The sequence below is a fragment of the Neovison vison genome, chromosome 9 (genome assembly GCF_020171115.1).
Source record: "Neovison vison isolate M4711 chromosome 9, ASM_NN_V1, whole genome shotgun sequence".
Taxonomy (NCBI): Eukaryota; Metazoa; Chordata; class Mammalia; order Carnivora; family Mustelidae; genus Neogale; species Neogale vison.
Genome location: NC_058099.1, coordinates 42,586,423 through 42,614,082, shown reverse-complemented (window position 1 = coordinate 42,614,082; position 27,660 = coordinate 42,586,423). Strand labels below are relative to the sequence as shown.

The 27,660-nt window shown below is 37.0% G+C and overlaps 1 protein-coding gene across 3 annotated transcripts; it reads right to left on the bottom strand.

Moving 5' to 3' along the window:
* Positions 1 to 952: 952 nt before the first annotated feature.
* On the bottom strand, positions 953 to 25,693 carry C9orf72 (C9orf72-SMCR8 complex subunit). Of its 3 annotated transcripts, none has more exons than XM_044265548.1 (12): positions 25,639 to 25,693; positions 23,397 to 23,585; positions 20,128 to 20,615; positions 18,732 to 18,791; positions 15,296 to 15,391; positions 14,476 to 14,540; positions 12,335 to 12,407; positions 10,159 to 10,275; positions 7,405 to 7,640; positions 4,643 to 4,700; positions 2,839 to 2,948; positions 953 to 2,727 (listed from the first exon to the last, which is right to left on the bottom strand). In XM_044265548.1, the coding sequence occupies exons 3-12, from the start codon at positions 20,569 to 20,571 to the stop codon at positions 2,541 to 2,543; spliced, it is 1,446 nt and encodes a 481-aa protein (XP_044121483.1). In that variant the 5' UTR covers positions 20,572 to 20,615; positions 23,397 to 23,585; positions 25,639 to 25,693; the 3' UTR covers positions 953 to 2,540. The 3 variants fall into 3 exon arrangements, with proteins under 3 accessions (XP_044121483.1, XP_044121484.1, XP_044121485.1); XM_044265549.1 differs by lacking the exon at positions 25,639 to 25,693 and adding an exon at positions 25,484 to 25,545; XM_044265550.1 differs by lacking the exons at positions 23,397 to 23,585; positions 25,639 to 25,693 and adding an exon at positions 25,484 to 25,554.
* Positions 25,694 to 27,660: the final 1,967 nt, after the last annotated feature.

Sequence of the window (27,660 nt, the reverse complement as noted above, 5' to 3'; positions counted from 1 at the left end):
AATCACTGTCTCACTTTTACTTTACAGCATTATAGGAAGTTTTAGTTTTAGTTTTTTTTTTTTTTAATTTTTTTTTAAAGATTTTATTTATTTGTTTGACAGACAGAGATCACAAGTAGACAGAGAGGCAGGCAGAGAGAGAGAGAGAGAGAGGAGGAAGCAGACTCCCTGCAGAGCAGGGAGCCCGATGTGGGGCTCGATCCCAGGACCCTGGGATCATGACCTGAGCTGAAGGAGAGAGGCTTTAACCCACTGAGCCACCCAGGAGCCCTAGTTTTTGTTTTTTAAAGAATCTTAGCATGTGGTGTGCCTGGGTGGCTCAGTGGGTTAAACCTCTGCCCTCAGCTCAGGCCAGGATCTCAGGCTCTCTGCTCAGCAGGGAGCCTGCTCCCCACCCACCTCCCCCCACACCCACCTGCTGCTCTGCCTAGTTGTAATCTCTGTCAAATAAATAAATAAAATCTTCAGAGAAAAAAAAAAGAATCTTAGCATGTGATGAATCAGTCTTAAAGAAACCTTTCAACTCAACTATTATATTGATGAATTACATTTTTTTTCCTGGAGTAAAAATGGCAATCTTATTTGTTTACCAGATTATAAGGTTTAGAGTCTTTGCACTTTCATTTTGGACACCTGTATCAGATACCTGAAGGAAATAACTTCAGCTTAGGTTATGGTAATATTTTATAACAGAAATAAAAAAAAAATTACCCAAACATACATTTGAAATGTTAATATTTAATTTAAAAATCAAATTGTAATCCTGTGAGTTAAGCATTAATCAAGTTAAAAATATAATAAAAACAATGAGCATTATAAAGATTCCAGCCATTACAAGGAACCTTCAAATACATCTTTAAAAAAAAAAGTATAAAAGTTTAGCTACAACACAGACTGTCAGTCTTTCATTATCTTAACATGGCTTTTCTGAACAAATAATTGCTAAGAGACAAAATTTTGAAGATATTTTATTCAAAATTCTCCATCTAGGAGAAAAGACATATATCAATGTTTACACATGCTTTAATAACTTATTTCACTGTACAACTTACAGTCTGTATCACAGTACAATAAACCAGCAAAGAAAATAATCAGTACTCCTTAAGATCATCTCACCTAGAAAGCACTGAGTAAGGGGTACAACAAGGTGCTATTTGTAAATTCTTTCATGACTAAGCCACAGAGGGCCAGTCATCCAGTACCATTTGTGTCTATAAATCAAGATGTCTATACTTTTCCGATCAGTGATGTGAAAGGCTAATTAGGACCTTTCAGAAAAGAACATGTTGGTTTTGGTTCAATTTGGTGAGCAACAGCAGAGGGGCTCTGTCACTTCTATCCCTTTCTTATAAATATTTTTCCCTTTTGTGTAGCTTCCACAGTTTTAAATAAAAATATTTTTTATGCTTGTATATACTATTCTGTCAAAACTATTCTAGTGCAGAATTATATTAGTCAGTTATTTTATAGCTAGCAAAATGGTCCAAACACATTAAGGAAACACAAGAAATTGATCACTTAGTTTTTGCCCACGTAGCACCTAGTAAAATAGCACATCAGTAAAGTTCTTCCTGCTTTCCTCACGTGATGCAGGCAAAGAGACCTGCCAACTTAAAAAATATGGGCAGAAATAGAAGAAGAAAAAGGACAAGATATTATTCTCTGCTCCTGAAAAAAAGATCTTACTAGTTAGTACATTCTCTATTGCATTCTATAATCTCAGGAGTCACAACTGCCAAATCAGGGTGAGAATCTACAAGAGGAAAATAAGACAAAAATGACTGACTAGTGTAATCTGTACTTCTTCTAAGTCATTATATTTTTCAAGAAAAAAAAAGGCACAGGAGGTACACATTTCAATTTGGCTCAAAAATAATAAAAATTAATTTAAATAGTTGGCAATAACTATTAAAACATAAAATCCAATTTCCTCTCTTTTCTTTGACAGAGCTCAACAAACAAGTACACAAACACACACACACGCTGGCTATAGTTCACCACAATCCATGTATAGCATGACGTTTTTACACAGACTGAACCCTAAGGACTACTAAGTCTATAAAGTAGGATCTAATAATTGATTTGAATTAAACATCTGCCTGCTCAATATATTCTTCCTAAAACTTAACCTATGTTCAAGGAACACCAAGAGATGAAAAGTCAGCTAGTATTTTATCTGTGAAAACTAACTCAGATTTCACTGTGGTACATGTAAACCATGAATTTTAAGTTTCAAACAACAGTAGTTGTGGTCAAGTTTATACGCCATTACGTATCTTTAAAAGATAGCAATAACATTTACTATGACTGTAAACCCAAGTCTGTATCCCAGGATAGCACATCTAGGGAAAGATGCATCCATTATAACAACACACCTGACATCCTCTTACAAGCTTGTGACAACTGTAGTGTAACTAACTTTAACTGCATTGCCGAGCAGGGCTCTAGGACATGACCCGAGGGAATGATGTTTCCCACACCACCAAGCTACTTCAGCAGCAGTCATGACTGTGACGAAATATACTTAACAAGTTACACACTTAAAAAGTCATTAGAACATCTCGTTCTTGTACACTAGTATAGAAAGGTCTTCCAAAGATAAATGAGTGTAAGCCTGGTTTAATTTTCTCAGCTAGAGCCATTATTATGTTAAGGTCGCCCTCTGCTGTTAAATCAAGGTCTATCTTCAGATTCCGTAGAGATTTAAAGGGCTTTTTCCCCTTCTGCCTATAAATAATGAAGAAAAAAAATTTTATATTTAAAAATATAGAAAATGTCCCAAAGGAACAAAACAAAACACAATGCACAAAGGTTTTCTTTCCATGTGGTTTCACTTACGTATCATCTTCTATATATTTTATTAGTGTCAAGGCTTTTCTGTGAAGGACGAGTAGAAACTGTGCAAGGAAAGTACTCCTGAGTGACAAACCAGGTTTCAAATGAAAAACCTACAGGAAAATGAAGCACTTTAATAAATTATTTGCTCCAATTCTTCTTATACAGCATGTTTTCATCACAGTGTTGACAACGTCTGGCAGATAACACACATTAGAGTAGTTCTCCACAACCATTTGCCCTAATGCCCCAACAGGAAGTAGAGTCTATCTAAAGCAATCACGTTTTTCTGAAGTCATCTATTTTATCTTTGAAAATGAACTCAAATTTTGCATTCTACCTCAGAACACATCCCTATTTACTTTATTATTAAGAATCATGACATGGGGGGGCGCCTGGGTGGCTCAGTGGGTTAAAGCGTCTGCCTTCAGCCCAGGTCATGGTCCCTGGGATCCAGCCCCGCATCAGGCTCTCTGCTCAGCGGGAAGCCTGCTTCCCTCTCTCTGTCTGCCTCTCTGCCTATTTGTGATCTCTGTCTATCAAATAAATAAATTTTAAAAATCTTAAAAAAAAAAAAAAAAAGAATCATGACATAGGGCACCTGGGTGGCTCAGCTGGTTAAGCTGCCTTCCGCTCAGGTCATGATCCCAGGGTCCCGGAATTGAGCCCCATGTCGGGTCCCCTGCTTCTCCCTCTGCCCCTCCCTTGGCTTGTGTGATCTCTGTATTTCTCAAATAAATAAAATATTTTTTAAAAAATCATGATGTAGGGGCGCCCAGGTGGCTCAGTCTTAAAGCATCTGCCTTCGGCTTAGGTCATGATCCTGGGGTCCTGGGATCAAGCCCTGCATCGGGCTCCCTGCTCAGCTGGAAGCCTGCTTCTCCCTCTCCTACATCCCCATCCCTGCTTGTGTTCCCTCTCTCGCTGTGTCTCTCTGTCAAATAAATAAATAAAATCTTTAAAAAAAAAATCATGTTGTTATGTACTTTCATTTGTTTCATTTCATATTTAACTTTTTCTGCCCACATCTCCAAATAAAACTGAAGCTCCCAAAAGTTGAACCATGCTTATAGACCAAGGATTTGAGATATTCTTCTCTCTCTACTATTGGGGGTGAGGGTACATGTGTAGTGGTAGAATGCTTTTATTCAGCTTGAGAAGCATGGCATTAATTGCATGACTATGAATAATCCCTGAACTATGCAATATGTCACAGACCACATAGACCTGGATCTAAAGTTGTGAGTTAATCTAAGGACCTCATCATTTCAAAGCTACCTCGATTATACTGCTTCCTGGCCTGCTCCCCAGAATATTATGACAAAGCTGTTATATTAAGAAATAAGGCCCATATAATGTATAATTTTCTTCAAGTGTTAAATAGATATTTTTCAAAAGAATGAGACAATAGCGATGTTATTATTTCAGTATGAGTATACTGTTTTAAAGACATTTTGGCTCAATTAAGGTATATAAAAAATATTCTCCCTTCCCCAAAAGAGTGATAAGTTAGTGGTTGGAATTAAAACGTTATTTGACTAGGATATACTGCAACTGTCATTGTTAATATATAGGCTACACCCATTAGCAATTCAAAAGAAACAGCATGTAGACACTTTAGAAAGACCTGAAACATTACAAAAAGATAATGGCTTAAAAAAATGATGACTTAATTCTATTATGTTACATATATAATGTGGTATACATTAGAAATGTCGTATACATTAGAAATGTAGAAATGCAATGTAGTATACATTAGAAAACATATCATATCATTCATTTTGACAATCTCAGGTTTAACATTTACCTGATCCAGGAAGGCTTTTACTAAGGTGTCTCTGTGTAAGACATCTTGAAAAATATTCCTATGAAGAAAACAGCCCAAATGTTGAAATGGCTACTTTCCAAAATCCCTCACTCCAGCCAATAAATTAAATTCTTAGAAATGAAATATTACATATAAACATATTTATGAAAATTGTATGTGTGTATATACATATGTATATAAATCTAAATATATTCGGAAATAATAAATATATACTAATTTTAACTCAAGGGTACACTTGTGTTTTACTGGAGTTTGTCAAGCCACTATGTCATTATTTTTCTCTTAAAGATATAAACAGTCCCATGGGGTGCCTGGGTGGCTCAGTGGGTTAAAGCCTCTGCCTTTGGCTTGGGTCGTAATCCCAGGGTCCTGGGATTGAGCCCCGCATTGGGCTCTCTGCTTGGCGGGGAGCCTGCCTCCTCCTCTCTCTCTGCCTACCCATGGTCTCTGTCTGTCAAATAAATAAACAAAATCTTTAAAAAAAAAAAAAAGAGATATAAACAGTCCCAAGAACGGCACTTAAGTCGCTATCAATCTATCTTTGAACCGTCGCCTTATAAAAAAATGTTGAAAGCCTTAGAGAATAAATATGATTACTAATTCCTGCCATCTCAAAAAAAATACAACAACAAGAAAAATAAACACCATTACCAGCAAAACCCAAAACAAAAGGTTAACTTATGTTATAGTAACTTGTAATACACTGTTCAGGAAGAAAAAGATAAAAGGCTAAATGCTAAGAGATATTCAAGTGGGATTAAGGAACATCATGACCACTGAGTTGTATCAACAAACCTATCACCAGGCAAGTTACATGAACTAACTACCCAGGAAAGTGTTATCTACCTTGACAATGATCAGAATAAGAAATTAAGACATAATACACCCTAGAGATAATGTATCTCTAACACATCATAAGGTAAGCAATTTTTCACTGAAAATGGTAGGGATCATCACTGAACTGACAAGAAAGGCAAACAAAGAGGGGTATGTGCATAGAGAAATAGGAAAGTACCTAAAATTTCCTACTCTAGGAGATGGGTGTACCAAATTACAGAAGAAGGAAACTGATGAAAAAAAAATGCAGCAATGCATGATTACTAGCCGGCAGCACTCCTTTTCACGGTCTCTGTCATCAGTGAATCAGATGAAGTGACGCGTTAAAAAAGTTTATTTCCAGTGACTCACTTTTCATGTAGTGGCAGTGAGTGAGATTATTTTTAGAAGTTAAAGTTAAAATGATCTTAAAAATAAATAATATTGCTTTAAGAAAACTAAAAAGTAAAATAGATCTGTAATAGGTAACTCTAATATACAATCTAATGGTAGAATATTATTTTTGGACAATTTCATATTCAGAAAATTTACTTTGGAGTTGTAAATAAGTTTTAAAAATTAATGACCTTATTTTTCTTATCATCAGTAAAAGAAGACTAGCTGGCAAATCGAAGTCTGTCAAATCAGTGAAGCAATCAAACACAACTGGTTAAAATGAGTAAGAAATGCTAAAAGCATACACATACCTCTTCTAAAAAAATAAAAATAAAATTACTAGATGGTAAATCCATTCTAGAGTTCACTAAGTTCCCCAAGAATGAGCTCTGAAGTAACCACAAAAAGGGGAGAAAATACTAAACACTTAGGAAAGAAGAAAATGCTTGAAAGCATGGATTAGTTTTGAGAATTCCTATACATGTACCACAATTACCAATACTTGAAAAACTTGTCACTCAGATACAAACCAGAATTCCGGTTTTGACTAACTCATTTCCTAAACTAATTTCCTTCACACTTTCCACAAAAACAGTGGAGAACTGGAAAGAGGTGGTCCTAACGATGCGTTCTTTCTTGACTTAGAGAAATGGGAGGCTGGGGATCCCGCGGATGGGGTGTTTCTTTTCTATGCTTTCGGTCAACATCTTCTGTGTGACTATTGGTGCTCTGCATGTCCTCTGGCTCAGCTTCCAATGTTTCTTACAAATACAGGACAGGGTTGCTTGCTCCAATTTTATTGCTGCTTTATACACTCAAACAAGAATTAGCACAGTTAACATTTATTGAGCACATTGTATGTGCTAGGCACTCTAAATTGATTAAAGAGAACCATCAGGATATACTGCATTTCTTCTCCTGATTTAGAACCTAAGTATTTGGTTTGGGTTTTATAATTCTTTTTATCATTTTCCCCCCTCTCTAATTGGGCCCATTTTCAACATTTTATCATTACTTGTTCTTTATTTAATTTACTGATCAGACTTTATGAATAAAAACTGAAAAACACAATATAAAATGCAAATAAAAGAATGCTCTATAAACGTATTTTCACAGTTCTGTTGTATTCACATATCAAGAAAAAAAAGACTCGGAATTATTTCTTTGGTTTAGATAAAAAGCCTTTTAATGGCTCTTATATACTAGACTGTAGGCAATGTAAGTGTTGGGTCTCTGTATTAGACAGTCCAACCTTACCAGCACCTGTTACCATGCCTAGGGCCTCAATGTATATTTGTTATGTAACTCCTTGAATATTTACTTTTAGGGACTAATCTAACCTATCTCTGCAAAACATAATTATATTAAGAAAAATAGACATCTAAGGAAAAAAAGGCATGCTTAACCAAATTATTTCTTTGAGCATAATTCTCTTAGTAGTATTTCCTTCCTTTCAAACACAGGCTTTTGTTTTTACTCATAAAAGGTACAATTTTATAACTCTGTTTAACAACAGTATCATTACATACAGATCTGGAGTGAAGCTTTCGTCTGTACAGATGATAGTATCCTGAGCCATGTCTTCTTCTGAAGTGGCTCTCCAGAACGCTGTCAGCTCAGACCTCATGTATCTACGCTGATTATAAATATGTTCGTGACATGGTGGCATCTGCTTGACAGTATTGACGTCCACATCTATGTGTGTGGTGGGATAGGGAGCATACATGACTTGCCGGAAGGGGAGCACAAAGCTTCCAGTTGAATCCTGTCATAATGAAAAGAAAATTTACTCTCTTATATGCCAAAAGATATGAAGAATTATTTTTTAATTAGAAAAACTGGCTTTCCCAAGTCCATCTCTAGAAGTTTACTCCAGGAAATTAGTCACGATCATGTACAAAAGTTTTAGTGATATGTGCACTACAGCACTGGTTTAAACAGTAAAATACTAGAAAATAAGCTAAGCAGAAAAAAAAAAGTGCTTAAATAAATGAAAATGTTTTTTGTTTACTTGCTAAAAATTAATTTGAAGTTTATATATATTGATATAGGAAGATTTTCATAACATATTGTGGAAAATGGAGGTTAATATATGTGGAGGTGGCAGGGAGCTGTGTCAAAGATACATACAGAATAGAAAGATGAGAAAGATCTATGCCAAATACATGCCAATAGTGGTTATTCATTGGACTATGAGATTATGGGGAACTTTTTATTTTCTTCTTGATTATTCACATTTTTTTAAAATCTCAATGAATATGTATTTTTTAAGTAAAAAATGGACTTCTTTCCAGGTACTGTCATTTTGGTAGTTAAATACCATGTAAGAAGTATCTACTGTGTATGAAGCATGGTGGTATTGGTTACGAATAAAGAGAGACTAGTTTAAATTTTTTACCCTTCTAATGCTGTAATAGACATCTTTATAAGTCAGTCTTTCCCCTTATACAATTGTTTCCCTAGGATGGATTTCCAGAAGTAGAGATAGTAGGTTAAGTGTCTGAACATTTTTAAGGCTCCTGACATATAATGGTAAAGTATTTTCTGAAAAGCTTAACAATTTATACATGTACAGAAAACTGCTAAATATCTTTTCATTAAATTATAGCTTCAAGTCTTCCTCTATGCATCTCATAGAGGTCATTTTCACAGATAAAATTACATAATTAAATAAGAGGGTGCTGAGGAAATAAAAGTACTAAGTACCCTATTATGTCTGATAAAAAGAAATTCTAATTTTCATATTTGTGCAATTCAAATTGGAAATGAGTTTCCCTTAAATAGTTTCTGTATTTAAATATTTAAACATTATTCTAAGCTCAGAGCAAGCACACTACTGAAAATGCAAAAGCTGAATATAATTTTTATTTGCAACACTTTTTAATATATTTTTTTTTCACTTTGCTATGCCTAGATCCTCAAGAAAGCATTCACAATGAATCACATAACCATTAGGAAATCTACTTTCTCACATCTTTTGACTATAATTGAAATATCAATGATAGATTCAGTAAAGAGTCTTCCCTGTAATTACTGAAAATAATTGCTAATTTACACATATCTGCTCTGCTCCCTGAAAAGTGGACTCAATTAGTTAGAGAAAGACAAGTACCATATGAATTCACCCATATGTGGAATTTAAGAAAAATAAACACCCCCCCAAATCCAGACAAACCTAAAAGCAGACTCTTCTTTTAAATCTTTTTCTTTTTTAAAGATATTATTCATTTATTTGACAGAGAGACAGAGATCACAAGTAGGCAGAGAGGCAGGCACTGAGCAGAAAGCCTGACACTGGGTTCAATCCCAGAACTCTGAGATCATGACCTGAGCCAAAGGCAGAGGCTTAACCCACTGAGCCACCCAGGTGCCCCTAAGAACAGACTCTTAACTACAGAGAATAAAATGATAGTTACTAGAGGGGAGGTGTGTGGGGGTGTACGATAGCAAGTGAGGTGGGGCGCCTGGGTGGCTCAGTGGGTTAAAGCCTCTGCCTTCGGCTCGGGTCGTGATCCCAGAGTCCTGGGATCGGGTCCCGCATCGGGCTCTCTGCTCGGCAGAGAGCCTGCTTTCTCCTCTCTCTCTGCCTGCCTCTCTGCCTCCTTGTGATTTCTGTCTGTCAAATAATAAATAAATAAATCTTAAAAAAAAAAAAAAAAAAAAGATAGCGAATGAGGATTAAAGAGTACACTAATCATGATGAGCACTGAGTAACATATAGAATTGTAGGATCACTATATTGTATACCTGAAATTAATATAATGCTGTATGTTACCTATACTGGTATTTAAAAAAAAAGAAAAAGAAAAGTAGACTCAAGTAAATAAAAAAAAATTTTTTAAATAATTAAAAAATACACACATGTGAATATATATGTGAATTGTTCAAATTCTATACACAGTTCTTGAAGACAGGAAGCAGTTTAAAATTTTCTTCCAATAAATGATACAGTACATAAACAAAAAATGCTAATGAAAATTCAAATTCTTTTCAGTTAAAAGAAAAAAAGTACCCATTTTGGATGTACACTTGATTCAAGCACATATTAAAAACAAAATCCTGAGGTCAGACAGGCAGCTATAGGAAACCAAAGAGAAGCACACAAAAAGATACTCTAAGATGTTTACTCATACTAATTATAAATCTGTAAGACATATACTCAATGCTCAGTTCCTTGGCATATAAACATGAGATGTACTACATGCTAACACTCAAAATATATTTATAGAGTGTCAAAAATGATTTTAAAAAGTTGCTTTCAGTTTGACAAATGGAAGCTATACCTTTAGCAGACCTTGTACAAAGAGCCCTGACTCGTACTTAAATGATGATTCTGCTTCACATAATCTGGAACATTTTCTCTCTGCTGGAGTCAGAAAAAGGCATAATGTTCTCACTATCTGTAAAAGAAAATATTTTAGAATTAAAATAGGGAGTTAAAGGCCACTGGTTTGCTTATGAAAGAATGTGAATAGAAACTTCAACTATTATTGTCAATAAAATAACATCCTGAGAAGAACGTATTCCTTAGTCACCTTCAGGAGTCCATAGGACTTCACAGTTGTTGCTTAAAATAGGAATTCTGTGGTCAAGTAAGTTCGGGAAATGCTGGTAAACGTACTGTATATTTCAAAACCTTTAGTGTTTATGTATTGTGACCTTCCAGATGACTGATATAATATGCATACTATATTCAACATATTTGATCACGGAACCCTTATCTCACTAAGAACTAATGACTTAATTATTGATTTTATCTCCATAGAGTAGTAACTATTTTTCAAATAAACAAACAATTCTGGACAAGAAAACTAAATGCAGTTAAATTAGGCAGAATTATGGCTCCTGTTGAATGGTGAAATCCCATTATAATGAATATTAGGAGTCTCCAAATCCTACAATAGAATGAGAATTAATTCTATCAAATTCGATTTAAAATAAGCAAGCCATTGGTTGGGGCTTGGAAATCTATAATTCTAACAGGATTTGATCTATAGCTCTATTAGGAAGAGTAAAAATCCATTTAAGTATGTTGGAATTCAGACTATGTTCAGACAGTTTTTCATTATAGAGTTATTGCAACCGTTTCATATTAAAAAAATAAAAAACAAGCAATTATGCCAGAAGAGGATGTGGGATGAAAAAAGTGTTTTAAAAACAAAAAGCCTCTCAGGGTGCCTGAGTGGCTCAGTCAGTTAAGCGTCTGCCTTCTTAAACGTCTGCCTTTTTAAGTGTCTGCCGGCTCAGGTCATGATCCCAGGGCTCCCTGCCCAGCGGGGAGTCTGCTTCTCCCTCTGCCCTTCCTTGTGTGCTCAGTCTCTCTCTCAGACTGTCTCAAAAAAATAAAAAATCTTTAACAAGTTAAAAATAAAATAAAATAAAATAAAAACAGAGAGCCCCAACCACAGAGCCGCCTTCTTTCATAAAGCTACTGGGAAGTCCTTCTGTGAAATCCAAAGGCTCTGGGTGACACAGATAGAAACCTACCTTCTTGGGGTAACAAATATAATAATAAATTGCTAGACCAATAAAGTAAGAGGTATACTAACCTCTCATAAATGGATGTATGAAAAATGTAATTTTGGTAAATTAAGGATCAGGCAAGCATACAGGGTAGCTTATTAAAGGAAAAAAATACGAATGAATTTGTCAAGGACATAATTATTTCTAAGATAATTCCTGTGTAAAACATAAAAAAGAAAAATCAGGTTTGTTTAAATTGATAGATATGTGCAACTTATCTCTTTCTAATTAACAGTCAGTGCAGAAAAGTACAAAATCCCTTAGTTTTTGCCTAATGCTTGGAAAGATTCTGCTTCCCTCTCCCTCTGGCCCTCCTCCTGCTTGTGCTGGCTCTCTCTCTCAAATGAATAAATAAAATCCCCTTTTTAAAAATAAATTTATTTATTTATTTATTTATTTATCTGAGAGAGAAAGAATAAGAGAGGGAGCATGAGAATGGGAGGGTCGAAGGGGAAGCAGACTCTCCTCTGAGCAGGGAGTCTGATGGCGGGATTCAATCCTGAGACTCCAGGATCATGACCTGAGCCCAAGGCAATTGTTCAGCCAACTGAGCCACTCAGGTGCCCCAAAATGAATAAAAAGATCTTAAAAAAAAGGTACACGGTTATTATCCTATTTATTAGAAGTGACATCAGAAAACAGAAGACAAATATTTTCTAAAAATACCTTATTTTAAGAAATTTTCAAAACTATACAATACTGAGAACTGTATAATATTTATGAATTATCAAAATGAAATGGATAAATGATTTCCTAGTTAAGCAGTTGAACTTATTTTTGTCACAGGGTGTCACACAGTAATTTAGCCAGACTGTATTACTGGTATCCTTATACTATTAGATTGTCTTGACTGCAAGCTAACTTTTAAATTACAATCCATGATATGTTAGCAGCATTAAGAAGTCAGATTATTGGCCAGATTATAAAATAAATTACCTTATTTACTTTTTCTGCACTGCTACCTACGACAACAGAACAGCCACAGGTTTGCAAGTGTGAGCTGATGGCACTGCAAGGAGAAGGAAAAAGATGAAAAACACTGCCAGTAAAAAAGTCACAAACTAAAACAAACAAACAAAAAAGGGCAAGTGAACTTGAAACAACTGAGACTAGCTTGATGAATGCCAAGCTACGAGAAAAATGCCATCTCTTATTTCCTATAGTACTTTACATTTTCCTCAGGCCTTTCACAGAGATTCTCCCATTTGAACTTAAAACCCAGTTAGTAAAATATTACCATTTTATGGTGAAAGAAACTGAGGTGTAGAGAGGTTAAGTGGTTTATTTAAAATCATATGGGATTAAAAGTAATTATACGAATGGCTGACAGGCAGCAGAATCAGCACTGAAGTGCTTCTGAGTCAAGCTATGTAAGGCTTCTAGGTTAAAAACACGTCTCTGAGATTCTCTGAGGAAAACACTACAGACATAAGCAAATGTTTTATCCTTTCATTTCTCATTGAAAAAAATAAAATTTCACAATATTCTTTAATTGTAAAGAAACACTAAGGTAGAAGATGAGATTATACATGCAGAGAGAGCACTTAGTATAGAAACTGACTCACAGGCACCTGATAAATTTTGGCTGTTATTATTGTTACTACATTTTCCTTCAAAGAAAAAGAAATAGAAAATGTCAGCTATTATGTACTTATATGTTACAGGTGCTGTTTTTATGCTTAATATGATTTATCTCACTTAATTCTTACAACAAATTATATGAAGTAGGTACTATTATTATTCCTATTTTACACACGAGGAAATGGGGGCACAGAGACTTCAGGTAGCTTGCCCAGGTTCACAGAGCAATAACCCAGGGAGTCTGTTTTCAGAGCCCACACTCTAAAGTACTAAAATCTGCTGAAAGAGAAAAGGATCAGTAAAAATACAAATAATTTTCTTTTCTAGGCCTAAATAACTTATTCCATACAAACGGAATTTAATTTGTAAGGGTTCTGTGATATTGTGATTTTAAGAAATATATATATGGCCTTCACCCACAGTACCCAAAACTCTTAGAATTTCCCAAGTGTAGGAAATGATAGAGATGCCTTTGTTATGTTAATGAGGCAACTTTGGGAAAGCACATAGGATGGGGACTGATTTCCCTGGAGCCAAGCATGTGACAAGGGTTAGAACTTTCAGTCTCTCCCCTTAACTTCTGGGGAGGGAGAAGGGGCTGGAGGTTATCTCCAATGGCCAATGATTTAATCAATTCAATCAGGCCTATGAAATGAAGCCTCCATGAAAACCTAAAAGGAAGGAGTTTGAAGAACTTCTGGGTTAGTGAACACGAGGATCTCGGGAGAGTGGTATGCCTGGAGAGAGTACGGAAGCACTTCAATCTTTTCCCAGACCTTGTCCTAGGCATCTCTTCCATCTGGATGTTCATCTGCATCTTAGATTCTATCGTTTATAATAATCAAGTAAATGAAATGTTTGAGTCCTGTGAGCTGCTCTAGCAAATGAATGGAACCTAAGGAGGGGGCTGTAGGAACCTGATTTATAGCCAATTGGTAAGAAGTCCAGGTAATAACCTGGACTTGTTACTGGTGTCTGAAGTCCAAGGAGGGGATGGCTGGGACATTCAATCTGTTGCCAGTCAGTCAGACTGGTGTCAGGGGGTAGAGGAGACACAGTTTTGTGGGACTGAACCCTTAATCTATGGAATCTGACACTCTCCAGGCAGGACACTGACTTTGTATCTAGAGAATTGTTTGGAGGGAACCCCCTCGATGCTGAAAGTGGGTCAAAGAACTCCCTTCAGTTTTAGTTTCAGCTTTAATGAGAAGTAAAGTAAGAAACCAGAACCAAACAAGAGACCAAGATTTTTTGCTGGGACACTGTGGAAACTCAGCTTCCTTAAATATTAAAAGAGTAACATCAAATGTATCACAGACATGTCATAAATGAAAAAATAACACAAAGCTAAGTAATAGTTTAAATATGCAACACTGTTCCTAGAATAATTTGGGTAGCTAGTCTCATTGTTTTCATCCTTCCAAATCGTGTCATAGATGAGCCTAAGATTTCTACCTGCTTTATCCGTTTCTTACAAAAAGAAACAAAATCCTTACTTGAGAAGAAAGCCTTCATGACAGCTGTCACCAATATCATCATCATTGAGCACTGTGTCAGCTATCTAAAACACACAAAAACAACAAAAAAGTTATTCTGACTATACTACAGCATTGAAATAACACTCTTAAATACACAAGTTTTCTGAAGTCTGGGTTTAATATGACACATTGCCCTCATTTCTAAAGCATCAAGAATCCCAATAAAACAACCTCTGTGCACTCTATAAACTTCCAGAAGAACAAATGTGAAAACCGGTCAGGCAGGTTAAGCAATAATTTTGACAAGAACAACTTCCTCTTCTGGGCTGTCAGAATCAGGAGACTAATCTTAATGACAAAGTCAGAAAGAAACAAGAATAATTTTCCTAAATATTTCTCTATACACACAGAGTGTGTGATTCAAAATGCCAACAAATGATTAAGAAAACTAGATTAGTGCATGTCAATAAACTTGTGCTAACCACCACTGAATGGAATACTGCTTTGTTACAAAAAGTGTTGCACTAAATACTGATTGCTTCTATAAGGTCTGGAATTCTTCTACTTCTAAGAAATACAAAAGTAGTGAAATAAAACTAAATAAATGTAATTCTGCCACAACTATCACTGACCAAAAAAAAGCCTCTGTTTGGCTATAAAACTCAGGGTTTTATATGTGTTTGCTAAAGTGGCTGATACTTCATATAAACAGTATATATGACAAAAAATGCATACTACTAAAATTAGAATACTACTAATATACCTAACAGTAATATAACTCAAGAGAAGTGATAAGAGGTACCATTATTCCTATTTAATAATATAAGAAAGAACTTACATCTATTTCTTCAGGAACACTGTGTGATTTCATAGATGAAAGCAGTTCCATTACAGGAATTACTTCGCCAGTAAGCATTGGAATAATACTCTGACCCTGTACAAAAAAGCAAAATGAAGTGAAGAAAACTACACAATGAAGGTATTCCTGGCTTTCTGAAAGCTTGAGTTACACCACTTTGCTTTTATGAAAGACCTACATTAGTACCTGTTTTCAGTAACCAAAAGAAATCTGGAGAGGATTTCTGCTTTTACCAAAAAAAGGTGAGAAGCTAAAACAGTGTCGAGCATTTGTTTAAAGGACCCATTATAGAAGGTGGCACATAGCCTGAGTCCAAGGGCAGCCTGGCTGAGCTCCTGCCCTGGGAACTCCACTCAGCATCTTAGCATCAAGCTGCCTTGACTTCGGACCATGTCTGTGAGCATCTATGCATTAGCTTGATTTTTTTTGTGCATCCATTAGTAGGATGTGTTCTAAGGTATCAGAGATGCCTAAGGGGGTTATTTTTTGGGTCTGGGAACACTCAAAAACTTTTCCGTATAAATTAATGGTAACCACTTCTTTATGGCCATTTCAGTGTATAACATGTTTTTACAGGAACTCTCTATTTTTGGATAGTGGGGGAAAACCTGTCTAGGATAAATGGGGCAATAAAAGAGTAAGAGCTAAAAACAAAGAACAACATCCTTTGATAGAAATACCTGATAACTTGTTAAAACACAGCCTCAAATAAGTCTACTACTTCAAAATGTTTCTAAAGGATGTACAAACTATTTGAAACTAATTTTCACTCTTCCAGGAATAATTTTCTTTAGTTAGAGTGGAATCATTGGCTTATCACTTAGCAATCCAGCAGTAATTAAATTACCATGCCAAATTTAGAAAGGATTTGCTTTGATAATTATTTGAGATATAAAAAATTCTTATTGATGCATTTTATATTTAAAAATAAGGAAAACCAACCATAAAAAATCTTAGAAGTAGTCAGCAAATAACTCCCTAGTAAAGCTTGAGTCAATATATTCACAATAAGTGTTAGTACCCAGATGCAAATCAAAATCACATATATCGTAAGCATCAATAAAACATACATCAAAAATACAACTTTGAAATTTATAGTGTCTAGAATGAAACTGAAACCTCAATATGGAACATCACAGATATACAGTGTCTCAAAGATGGGTGATCCCTCATTTAGTCATTACCATCACCCTGCCCCCCAATTTTTGAACCATCCTGAATATGTAAACTTTTAGAGAGAGAGATGACAAACTTCTTGTAACATATCTGTTAATTTTTAGCTAAACATGTTTTTAAAATCACATATTAAGAATAATCCAATAATAGTTTTCTCACTCATCTCTTACGAAACTATTTTGTTCAAACTTTTCACATGTGTCTTTAAATCTCAGTCATTCCTAGAGTCATTTTTTGAGTGACTATACCCAGTTTTTCAGAAACTTGGGAATTTAAATGTGATGCTGTCTGTGGAAATTTTATGCCAAGTCATAAGCCTCCTTGCATTATATAGAAGGTTTCATTATTTTAAAAAATTCATCCTGTCGTAACCTCCAAACACAACCACTCACTGTTTCTGCTCTTTAAAAGAATTTTTTAAATGCTTGCTCACAATTACAATCAACACATGCAATTCAACAATAATGACTAGCTATAAAGTGATTTCCTTATAAAGTGATTTTATCAGATGATAGCTACAAGCATCCAAAACTTGCACTGAATGAAGTCAGTGACTGATTCCAGACTAATGTGTCATCCCCAAATAGTATTTACTTGTTCAAAATAAAATCATGCACATGATATGAGATTTGCAAGGATTCAATTATCCAAAATAAAATCATGCATATGATATGAGATTTGCAAGGATTCAATTATCAGGCAGCTTCTTTGCAGAAAGGATAACTGTAGGAAAATATCTTCCCCTACGTTTAGGCATATATGTAGTGCCATAAACTTGTATCTCAGATATTTATTGTAACTGAATGCATATCCTCATCAAAGCTTAACAAAAGAACAACTACAAGCCTGAACACAGAAGAAACTCAAAAGAAAATACAGGTTTCTTTTCCTCCTGTGACTTCTCTAACTTGAACTTCTTAGCAAGAGAATGTTTCCCCCTTAAAAACCTCCAGTTTGTCTAAATATACAGAAGAGGAGGATAACATTTTCAAGAAGAGCCCTTAAAACAGAAATAAAACTTAAGAGTGGTAAATTTTTTAAGAACAGGTCTGGTTTGAAAAAAAAAAAGAAGTCCCAGGAAAAACAGAATTTTATTGGGTCTTAAATTTCTTTATCGTTAGGTAATTCTACTAACTACTCCATAACTAGTTGGTAAAAGTGCCCCCAATGCTTGGCACTCTGTTCATCAACCAACAAGGCCAGGCATCTCTGGGTAAAGGGAAACCTTTTCTGGTAAGTGTTAGACCTTTCCCCAGGATTACCTCCTCTGGCCTGGAAAGTTATTTAAAAAAATACAGATATAATAACAATTTTGTAAAGGAAGTCATTTTATAGGGTTTTGTATTTTCCTGGTTTAAGTTCTGTATATTCACAAATTTTTAGAACAGTTACTGTTTAAAGTACTATTTTGTCTTAGGCATGCGGTAGGAGAACCAGAGTAAAGACAACCCCGTCATCCTTAGACTAGAGTTCAACACAAGAAATACTGAGGGTGGCCAGAGGCAATGGGAGTTAAGGCAAAGAACTTTCTCCACTGGAGATTCCCCTTCAGGACATCTCTGCCCTGCAGTGAAATGGTTCGTATTTAATTTCCACAAGGGAAACCACACTGATGCAATCGTGCATCTCAGACCCTGGTGCCTGTGCCCTAAGGAGATATAAAGCCATGGGAAAACATGGCATGTTTCCCAAGAGACTTGACATAACCAGAAGGCTGATCAGAAAGGTGAGGAATATCACTGGTAAACTGTAACATTAAATAGATAAAAAATAACTAAAATATAAATCATGAGTTTTAAAAATCCAGCATGAGACTTCAAGTAAATATCATGCTTAGAACTGTCTCTTTCCCCAGCTATCTTAGAGGAGTATACTCACTTCCCTCCTATTATAACTATGTCTATGGAAATGTTTAAGAAGCAATGCCTTAAAAAAAATCTCATATAAAACTTAAAATTTTTACTATGAACCAGTTATTTAAAACATACTCTGGGCAAACAGAAAAAAAAAAAAAGGTAGCAAAATTGCTATTATTAACTTATTTAACTAAGTCTAAGATATGAAAATTTTCATCCAGTTTACTCCATTTATTTCCATAAAGGTTCTGTTCATTTTCATACTGACTCTGTCAAAATAGGATTGGTACAGCTTCAAGGCAGTAAGAAAATTAGCCCTCACTCTTATATAGATGCATGACGTGAGTTTGGTGGTGTTTGATAGTACGCAGTCTGTACCTTACCTGATCTTCCATTCTTTCTGTGCCTTCTAAGACTATCTTCTGCACATTTTCTTGCCTTTCCTGAGCAAGAGAAAATTCATTAAAATTAACAAAACAAAACATTGTGATATTTGTTTATTTTTCACAATGTAGTTAAGTGGCAGACATGTTATTGTGTAATTCAGTTCATGAGAAAAATATTTTCCACATTAGGGCAGAAAAAAAAGGGAGGGAGCAGGAAATTAATCCAACAAATCCATTTTCTTATAAACAATACAAAATAAAATAAAAACACCCTTTTCTCTGCAGGTAAAAAAAGATAACTTATCAGAAAACAGTCAATGTAACATGTGTGCATGGTTTCACAAAGGAAACTAATGGTTTGTACTTTTTAAACTAAGAAAGATCAAGTTATATGTATCTGGGCTTTCCTGATTTAAAATGATTTTCATAAACATTTAAAATAAAAAACAGGGTGCCTGGGTGGCTAAGTGGGTTAAGCCTCTGGCTTTGGCTCAGGTCATGATCTCAGGGTCCTGGGATCAAGCCCTGCATAGGGCATTGGACTCTCTGCTCCAACCCCCTACCTGCCTCTCTGCCTATGTGATCTCTGTCTGTCAAATAAATAAATAAAATCTTAAAAAAAAAAAAAAAAGAAAGAAAACACAGTATGCAAACATAGTAAAACACTCTTCTTCTCAAAGATACTACTCCGCCTTACTAGGAGTAAAAGCCTTACAAAACTAATAGCTATTTAACTAGTATCAAAACTGTACTAGCTTGATACTAGTACTAAAACCGTAAAGCAGAAAGGAGAGTTAAATTTGTTCTTCATGTCTGCCAAAAGTACATGAAAATATAAATATCACTAAATATTAAACTATAGCATTTAGGGGAGGAGAGTAATTTCCTCTGGCTTGACCTACAAAATTAAAAGGAACATCTCCTAGAAACTACTTCGTGTAACCTCCTCATTTTACAATTTTCAGAACTTGGCAAAGAAGTTAAAGAGACCAAAGGCTACATGGCCAACTGCTTATGAAACGCTTGTTTTGAACTGCTTGTACCTACACACAGTATCAAGTGAAAAACAGGGTCATGCAATGCAAAAAGAGAAAAGGTTTTATAGTTAAACGTTTCCAAGACAAACCTAGACTCTAAAGTTTACTACAATATTCTCAAGTTCTCTAAGCTTTAGCTTTTACTTGTACCATAGAACTATCATCTCCTACCTTCAAGGGTTATTATGAAGACCACTGACATCAGATTACTAGAACTATCTAATAGGGCAGATCCAAGTAAGAGCTACTGGATGAAGTTAAGCGCATGTAATTTCTAAAAATTAGATATAAATGCATCAGAAGATAAATTTTCAATGGCCAGGTTAGCATGATTAATAAGCTCAAAAACCACTCACCTTGTGCATCCATATCCTTCCTTTCCTGATAATGTGTGTTAATCTATCAACACACACTCTGTGAAGTGGGAGGTAGAAGCTGAGTTCTGTCTGTGGAAGTATAATTGATAGACCATATGTGCTCCTATCTCCATTCCAGTTTCCATCAAAGATTAACGAAACAATAATTACTCCTTTTTCAGACAAGACAAAAAACTTCACATCTATAGCCCCACTCTCTGCATTTCGGAGGATTTCTCCATTTAAGGTGTGATTGGCAAGAAAAGTTATTTCTCCATCGCTGAGAAGTAGCTGTTCTGTCTTTGGAGCCCAAATATGTCTAACTCTAGGACCAAGAATATTGTCCCAGTAAGCAAAAGTAGCTGCTAATAAAGGTGATTCACCACTCAGAGCAATCTCTGTCTTGGCAACAGCTGGAGATGGTGGTGGACAGAGATTCGACATCACTGCATCCCATTTATCGTATTATCCAAATGCTCCAGAGATATCTAAACAATAACATACAAAACCAATGATTAGGTTCAGCAATTGTAAAGTCATACATCAGAAATTCAAAAGACTTGGGCCTATGTGCTTCTTTTCTTCAGTCAAAAAGGATTTGGAGAGGTGCCTGGGCGGCTCAGTGGGTTAGGCCTCTGCCTTGGGCCCAGATCATGATCTCAGGTCATGATTGAGCCCCCCATCAGGCTCTCTGCTCAGCGGGGAGCCAGCTTCCCCCCACTTTCTCTGCCTGCGCTCTGCTTATTTGTGATCTCTGTGTCAGATAAATAAAAAAAACTCAAAAAAAAAAAAAAAAAGATTTGGAAACACATCCCCTACTAGAATAGACATTTGACTACCATGGCAGGTGCACACTAAATACTTGTTAATACAATGATAATCTTATGATACATAGTAACTTGTCACCTATATTCAGGGAATATACTTGGAAATCCAAAGTAATAATGACCCAAAAAAGGGTCTTTGAACATTAATACAAAATGTCATATACTAAAGCTCGTAGAATAGACCCTCACTGCCCCCAAATATCCAATCTATGTGCAATATAATGATTGGATATTTGGTTCCTAAACCACAACAACCAAGAGAGCAAATTGGGAAAGGGAGAACTCAGCTAGAGGCCACCATACCTGTTGTGGGTTGAACTATGTCCCCTCCCCCCACTAAATATATGCTCAAGTTCTAACCCTTTGTATTTATCAATATGACCTTATTTGAAAATAGGTATATTTGAATTAAGATGGGGTCATACTGGATAAGGGTGGATCCTAGTTCAAGGACTGGTGTCCTTATGAAAGATTTAGAGACACACGGACGAAGAGGAAACAGAACTATGTAAAGACAGAGATAGGAATTAGAGTGATAGGAATACAAGCCAAGGAAAGCCAAACACTGCTGAGAAGTACTCTGAGTTAAGAGATAAGGAAGAGTCTTTCTTACATCTTTCAGAGAAGCATGTCCCTACAGATACCTTATTTTGGACTTCTAGTTTTCAAAACTGTGAGAGAACAAATTTTTGTTGTTTTACATCACTCAGTTTGTGGTCCTTTGGTATGGCAGTCCTAGGAAACTAGTAAAGACACCTGACAGTAGGAACACCTTAAAGCTGTTAAAAGGTGGTGGGGGGGGGAGAAAAAGTAAAGGAAAAGAAAAAAGAAAAAGAAGAGAGAAAGAAAGACAGGAAGAAAAAAAAACCAAAAAATTTCAAAGACACAATAAGCTAGAGCCATAATAAAAAAAATGAGGTAACAGTACTGTTATTCTCAACAAGCTCTCTGGGTTTCAGGACACTAAAGCCCAAGACTGGTGTCTGAAATAACACTGGAACATCAAGATGAAGATAAATATGTTCAATATACTTCTTAAATTTAAGAAAGCAGTGCAGCAGTACTAAGTTCATTACGAAGAGTTCTATACTAAATGGCTAAACTAAAAAGCTTCAGTTATTTAGAACATGTAAAGAACAAAGTGACTGAATAGATATTAGTAAAAGCCTTTCACTCTGCTAAGAAAATAGACATGGAGAGAAAAGCTAACTTCCCAAGGTCACAGAGTCAAGCAAGAATCAAGGTCTCCTATAAATTTTAACCCACTGAAATCTTAACACTCTAAAGCTATATACTCTCTGTGATTTTACTGTAAAATGTATCATTCTGGCCCAATATTAAAATTGAGGGGCGCCTGGCTGACTCAGTCAGTGAAGCATGTTACTGGATCCTGGGGTTGTAGGTTTGAGCCCCCCATCGGGTATAGAGATTACTTAAAAATAAAATGTTTTAAAAAATTGAATACATGTATTGAAAGGCCTAAAGTGAAAAGAACCATAACAATTACATTAAAGCAAGTCTAAAATTGGGGAAGGTATTCATTGTAATGATAAAGGGTAGCAATTTATAGGTGAATTATGATATACCTATCTTTGCCTATGGGATTGCTTTGGGAGGCAGCATTTGCTCTATAACGACAATTAATTTACTTAACGAATTTTATCTACATCTTGTCAAGAGAGTTCAGAGACTGCTCAAAAGCAGTGGCTTCTATTTTTAGAGTATCAGATGAGCATTTTTATCATGCATGTCAAGAATAGGTATACAGAACTTGGCAAAACACTTTATAGTATGCATGTGGTGAAATGACTTAATGTAAAGGCAATTAATGATGTATTTTTTAGTTCAAGAATTCATTTAGGGAATATTTACTTTTTAATGTGTTATATCAACATAATAGTCTTAAAAGTACTATCCTGGACATAAACTCTCTAGCTTATTTAATTATCCACTGTTTTGAATAAAATGTAAACAGTTTACAAGATAGCAAACAGGAATGTAATTTGAATTCAAACTGTAATGATGCCATTGTCATCATTAATAACAAACTGGGGGCAAGGAGATGAGTTAATACACAGCCACAGAATTATATCGTAACATTTTCCTTTTGTTCTTCCTTTTTGATAAAAAAGGTGAATAATCATAAGAACAATATTTTAACTCAAACATTTCATCATTATGAAATAAAAGCATTTCCTAAAACCAAACCGAGTCCCAGCGCAAAATCTGGTTGGATTATGGGAAAATTTTAAACTGTGAAAATTAAACTATTACAGACCATTAATTACATTTATATTCATTGCTATTATCATTAGAAAGAAAACAAAAGACAATCATCATGTTGAATTGCTTAGGTTAAAATTCTTCCAAAATTAATAATTTTGAGAAATGAAATGTTACAGAGAAGTATAATAAGGAGAGTGTAAAAATAATTTTACTAACACTTAAACTCATCATCTTTGGTGAGGAAAATCCATATACATAAATATGACTGAAAAAATTCAGGTCAAAACCAATAGTCTTATCTATATATCTACAGTAGTTGGCTACTCCAGGTTATCAAACATTAGCCATAAGAGTCTTTTGAGGGAAGCCAGGATCCAAATTGGGTGACACGGTGGCTTTCTACTCCTGTAAACAAAGAATAGGGTTCATGAGGATGTACCCAATATACTTTCTGAAAATAATCCAACATATGCATACATTAAAGATTACATTAATTACTATCTGTTAAAACTGTTAGCAGAGTATAAGGTTCCAAGCTTTGCTTTTCCTTAAACCTTTGCTAAAAACTAGCAAAGAAAGTTTAGAAAGTTGATTGGTCCACTGCTGTTGTAAATCAGAATTCAGACATCATAAGGCTCACAATTCTTGTAACCATGCTTTCTGTTTATTTTCTCCCAGCCCTAAAAGCAGCAGGGTCCTAAGCCAGCCCACTTTCCAAAAACAGACGCTGCCCAGGCCAACTTTAACGACAGTGAACTGTTAACACCAGAATGTTTGCAACATTTTCTAAGTTTTTATCAAAATTCGCAGATGAAATTTATATCAGTGTTAGTCTTTCACTGATCCAAGTTTCTCACATAATAGGCAGGCTAACACACACTACTCCTTAGAACTACTTAATTAACATAGAGCCCAAGGGCAGGCTTGAAAGCTAGGAGTCCTAATTGTTTTTTGTTTTTGCTTTTTCTCCGAAAGCAAATTTTGGACTCCTAACAGAGCCAAATAAAGAGACTATTTTATCAACTTTATAAAGAGAGAAAAAAAATTTTTTTAACACCTGGGTGTAACTTTCCTGGAGCAGGTTAGTGCTGGCTTTGTGCACAATAAGCAATGTGGTCTAGAACTTCTCTCATTTTTGTTTTAGATGTATAAAGAGTAGTCAATCATGAGGCGATTTCCAACTAATTCAGGGCTTTCCCAGAGTGGCAGGGTTTGGCTGAGGTGCTGGCTATCTGTGTCACATAACCCCATCATATTTCAAGTATTCTGACTCCGTATTATTAATCTTCCATATATTCTCGCTTCTGTAAGGTTCCCAATATGTTAAAAGTTTTCTAAAGACTGTTAAAGATGGTTATCAAACAGTCTTTTTCAAATTAAAAGTACAAATTAAATGTACAGCCAGACGTGTTGGGTCCCCTTGCTTTTCATCACAGGTGAGGGATGGAACAGTCTATCGGAACTTATCCACTGGCCACAGGCACCGTTACTTCTCTAAGGCCTAGCAATCTCCATTGTTTCTGAAAGGGTCCTCTCTCTCGGGCAAGAGCATGACCTCCGTCTGTCTCCTGAACACTGGAGCCTGGCGGGGCAGGGGGTGATTCACATGCCGTGTGGGCATGTCAGACGTGTAATCAGTGCACTTCTTTCTGCAGCAGATCCTATCAGTCCGGTGATGCTCAAGTCATAATGGTCACTTCCTTTATGTGTAACCTCACTGCCGTGAAGCAATCAAGTCAGGACCCACACAGTGGGAGTACAACCCGTCTCGAATTGCTCCTCAAATTCACAGAGAATGGGCAATCTTTAGAAACCTGCTTTCAAATTGTGTAGCCATGTGGTATCTCCCCCCACACCTCCCCGTGCCATTCCACCCCGCTTTATCTCCGCTCAGACCCGGGCTTGGGGTTCACCGCGCCCCACCCGCCCTCTGGCCTTCCCCAGAGACAGGCTTCTCAGTGCTCGAGGAGCTTTCCCTTGAACCCGCGGCGCAGGTGGTCCGACGGGTCGGTCTGGGTCTCACACCGAGTCTCCGGGACGGACCGCCGGCGGGAATGAGGGCCAGAGGCCCAGTCCCCAGCCCCTGGTCTCCGTGCCGCCGCCGCCGCCGCCGCCGCCGCCGCAGGGAAGCCGGGGGCCCGGATGGAGACAACTACTAGTCACCAGCTGGAAAACCCGATGCCGGATTTCGGTCTGGGAGCACAAGCCGAGCCCTGGGGAGAGCTGCTGCCACCGCCGCGGCCCTCGCACGGTCCCTGTACCCCGACCCCAAGCAGTCGCCTGCCCGCCGGGTTCTCACTCACCCAGTCGCCAACGCCTGCGACTCAGGCGCCGCGGGCGCAGGGACCGCAACCGCAGCCCGGCCACCGCCCCGCCCCACCCCTCGCCCCGCCCCCACTCGCCCCGCCCCTTGTCCCGGCCCCTAGCGCGGGTCCCGGCCCCTAGCCTGCGTCCCCACCCTGATCCCGCTTCACGCCTCGGTTGTTTCACGCTTGGTACTCTTCTTCTGGGTAAATTTTACCCAATCGTTCGCCCATCACCTTCAGTGAATACTACGACAGCAAGGGAGGGGAGAAACGGTGAGGAAAATAAAAGCGCACACTTCCTAAGCACACGCCTCCTGCTCTCTCTGGACCCCGCCCCCAAAGGGAAGCAACCGGGCAGCAGGGATGGTTGACGCATCAAGCGCCATCTTTTGCGTGGGCGGAAGAAGTTGCTGCTTGGTTTTCGTTTCCTCGTGAGACACCGTAGCTTGGTGTTGGAGTTTTCGATTTGCCATTACGTGAGCGCGCGAGGCCTGTGGAAGGGGGCGGGCCAAACTTGCTCCGTCCCTTTGTTCCATGACGTGATTCCTGAAAATGTTGGGTAAGGTGTTAGCCGAGGTAGTGCTGTTTTTAGTGGCGAGGACTGCCCGCTCCGAGAAAGCCCAGTTGGTAGTTGCGAATGGTTTTGTTTGTGCTTGGCACGCAGCGGGCGCTCAACAAGTGTGTGTTGAATAAATGGATTTATTTTTTCCTTATGACACAATTAAGTGAGCTGTGACTCCACCCCCAGTCTGGTTAGGTAATATCCTTTTTCCACAATACATAGTCACCGCAAGTCTGTCGTCTTCACGTTGTAAACATTTTCGTAAGCTTGATTTTCACACTTTTAAACGTCCTGTTAGTGGCACCGTGTGAACGAGTTGGGGCTTTTTAGCCTTCGGTCTGCAAGGGTATATAGTCACGCCACCGATGAATGGCACTTAACATTTTTCACACTAAAAATCATACAGCACATCTCTATCACTCACGGAGGAAAAAAAGGAAGAATAAATACACAAATGACTCCCTCAAACTTCTGCCCTCTGCAGAATTAGACACCTTATCCAATCAGCGCCATATACTCTTATAGCACCAAATAACTACCATTTATCTAGTTCCTGTTGTACGTCTGGGACTGTGCTCCTTAGTCTAGGGAAAGAATTGTGTTTAATTCTCCCAGCCTATCTAGGGTAAAGATACCATTCTCCAGTTCTGTGCAGTTTGAAAGCCCACTGAGACCTGAGGACATGAGGCTGCTGCTAAGTTAATGACAGCTCTTCTCAGGTAACACCTATAGGAGATAATACTAATGAACCCAGTTTAGAGTAAAACCGAGATTCGGGTTAAGTGCTTGGGGAAGGAGTAAAGTGCCAAAAATAGCTTTTTGGGGACGCCTGGGTGGCTCAGTTGGTTAAGCAGCTGCCTTCGGCTCAGGTCATGATCCCAGCGTCCTGGGATCGAGTCCCACATCGGGCTCCTTGCTCCGTAGGGAGCCTGCTTCTCCCTCTGACTCTGCCTGCCACTCTGTCTGCCTGTGCTTGCTCTCTCTCCCTGACAAATAAAAAAATAATAATAATAAAAAAAATCTAAAAAAAAATAGCTTTTTGTATGTCAAAAATTTGCCTATATACAGAATAATATCCTTAGTCTCCAGCAGGTTTTCGGTTTTGTGCAATATCAACTTCAGAACAACTGTGTTTTCTAAATTCTGTGTGACCATGGGGAATAAGATAGATAATTAAAGTGGGTCTCTACATGTGATGTTTTGTGGCTAGTGGATGTGAATGTTTTCCCGCATGTGTAACCAATTATTTAGGCATTGTGCACAAGCAGTAGCTTGTATGTTTTTCAGTGAATCAGAGCAAAAAAACAAAAAATAGGGCAAAAGTAATTATGGCTTAGTAATGTGATCCATAATACTTGTATGTATAACATTTTACAGTTGAGGTGTGAAATAGGACAGATACCCCTTCTTCAGGGAACCAAAGAAAAAATTTGGCTCTAAAAATTTGGTTCATCTTACTAAATACATAGTAATATGATCCATATTAGCAGCCCCAAAGGATGGCTTGAGAGGGATTTAACCCCTATCTCCTCCAGACTCTGTCAGTCAGCCCAAAGAGGCCACCTAGTGAAAATAGTAACTTGCCATCTAGTGAAAATAGAAATTTTGCTAT

Excerpts from the sequence above, each read along its gene's own strand:
- C9orf72 (XM_044265548.1), bottom strand. The coding sequence starts at position 20,571 with ATGTCGAATCTCTGTCCACCACCATCTCCAGCTGTTGCCAAGACAGAG. Across the intron at positions 14,541-15,295 it reads GTGTTCCTGAAGAAATAGAT|ATAGCTGACACAGTGCTCAA; the intron begins GTAAGTTCTTTC and ends TGTGTGTTTTAG. Across the intron at positions 2,949-4,642 it reads TAAAAGCCTTCCTGGATCAG|GTTTTTCATTTGAAACCTGG; the intron begins GTAAATGTTAAA and ends ATTTTCCTGTAG.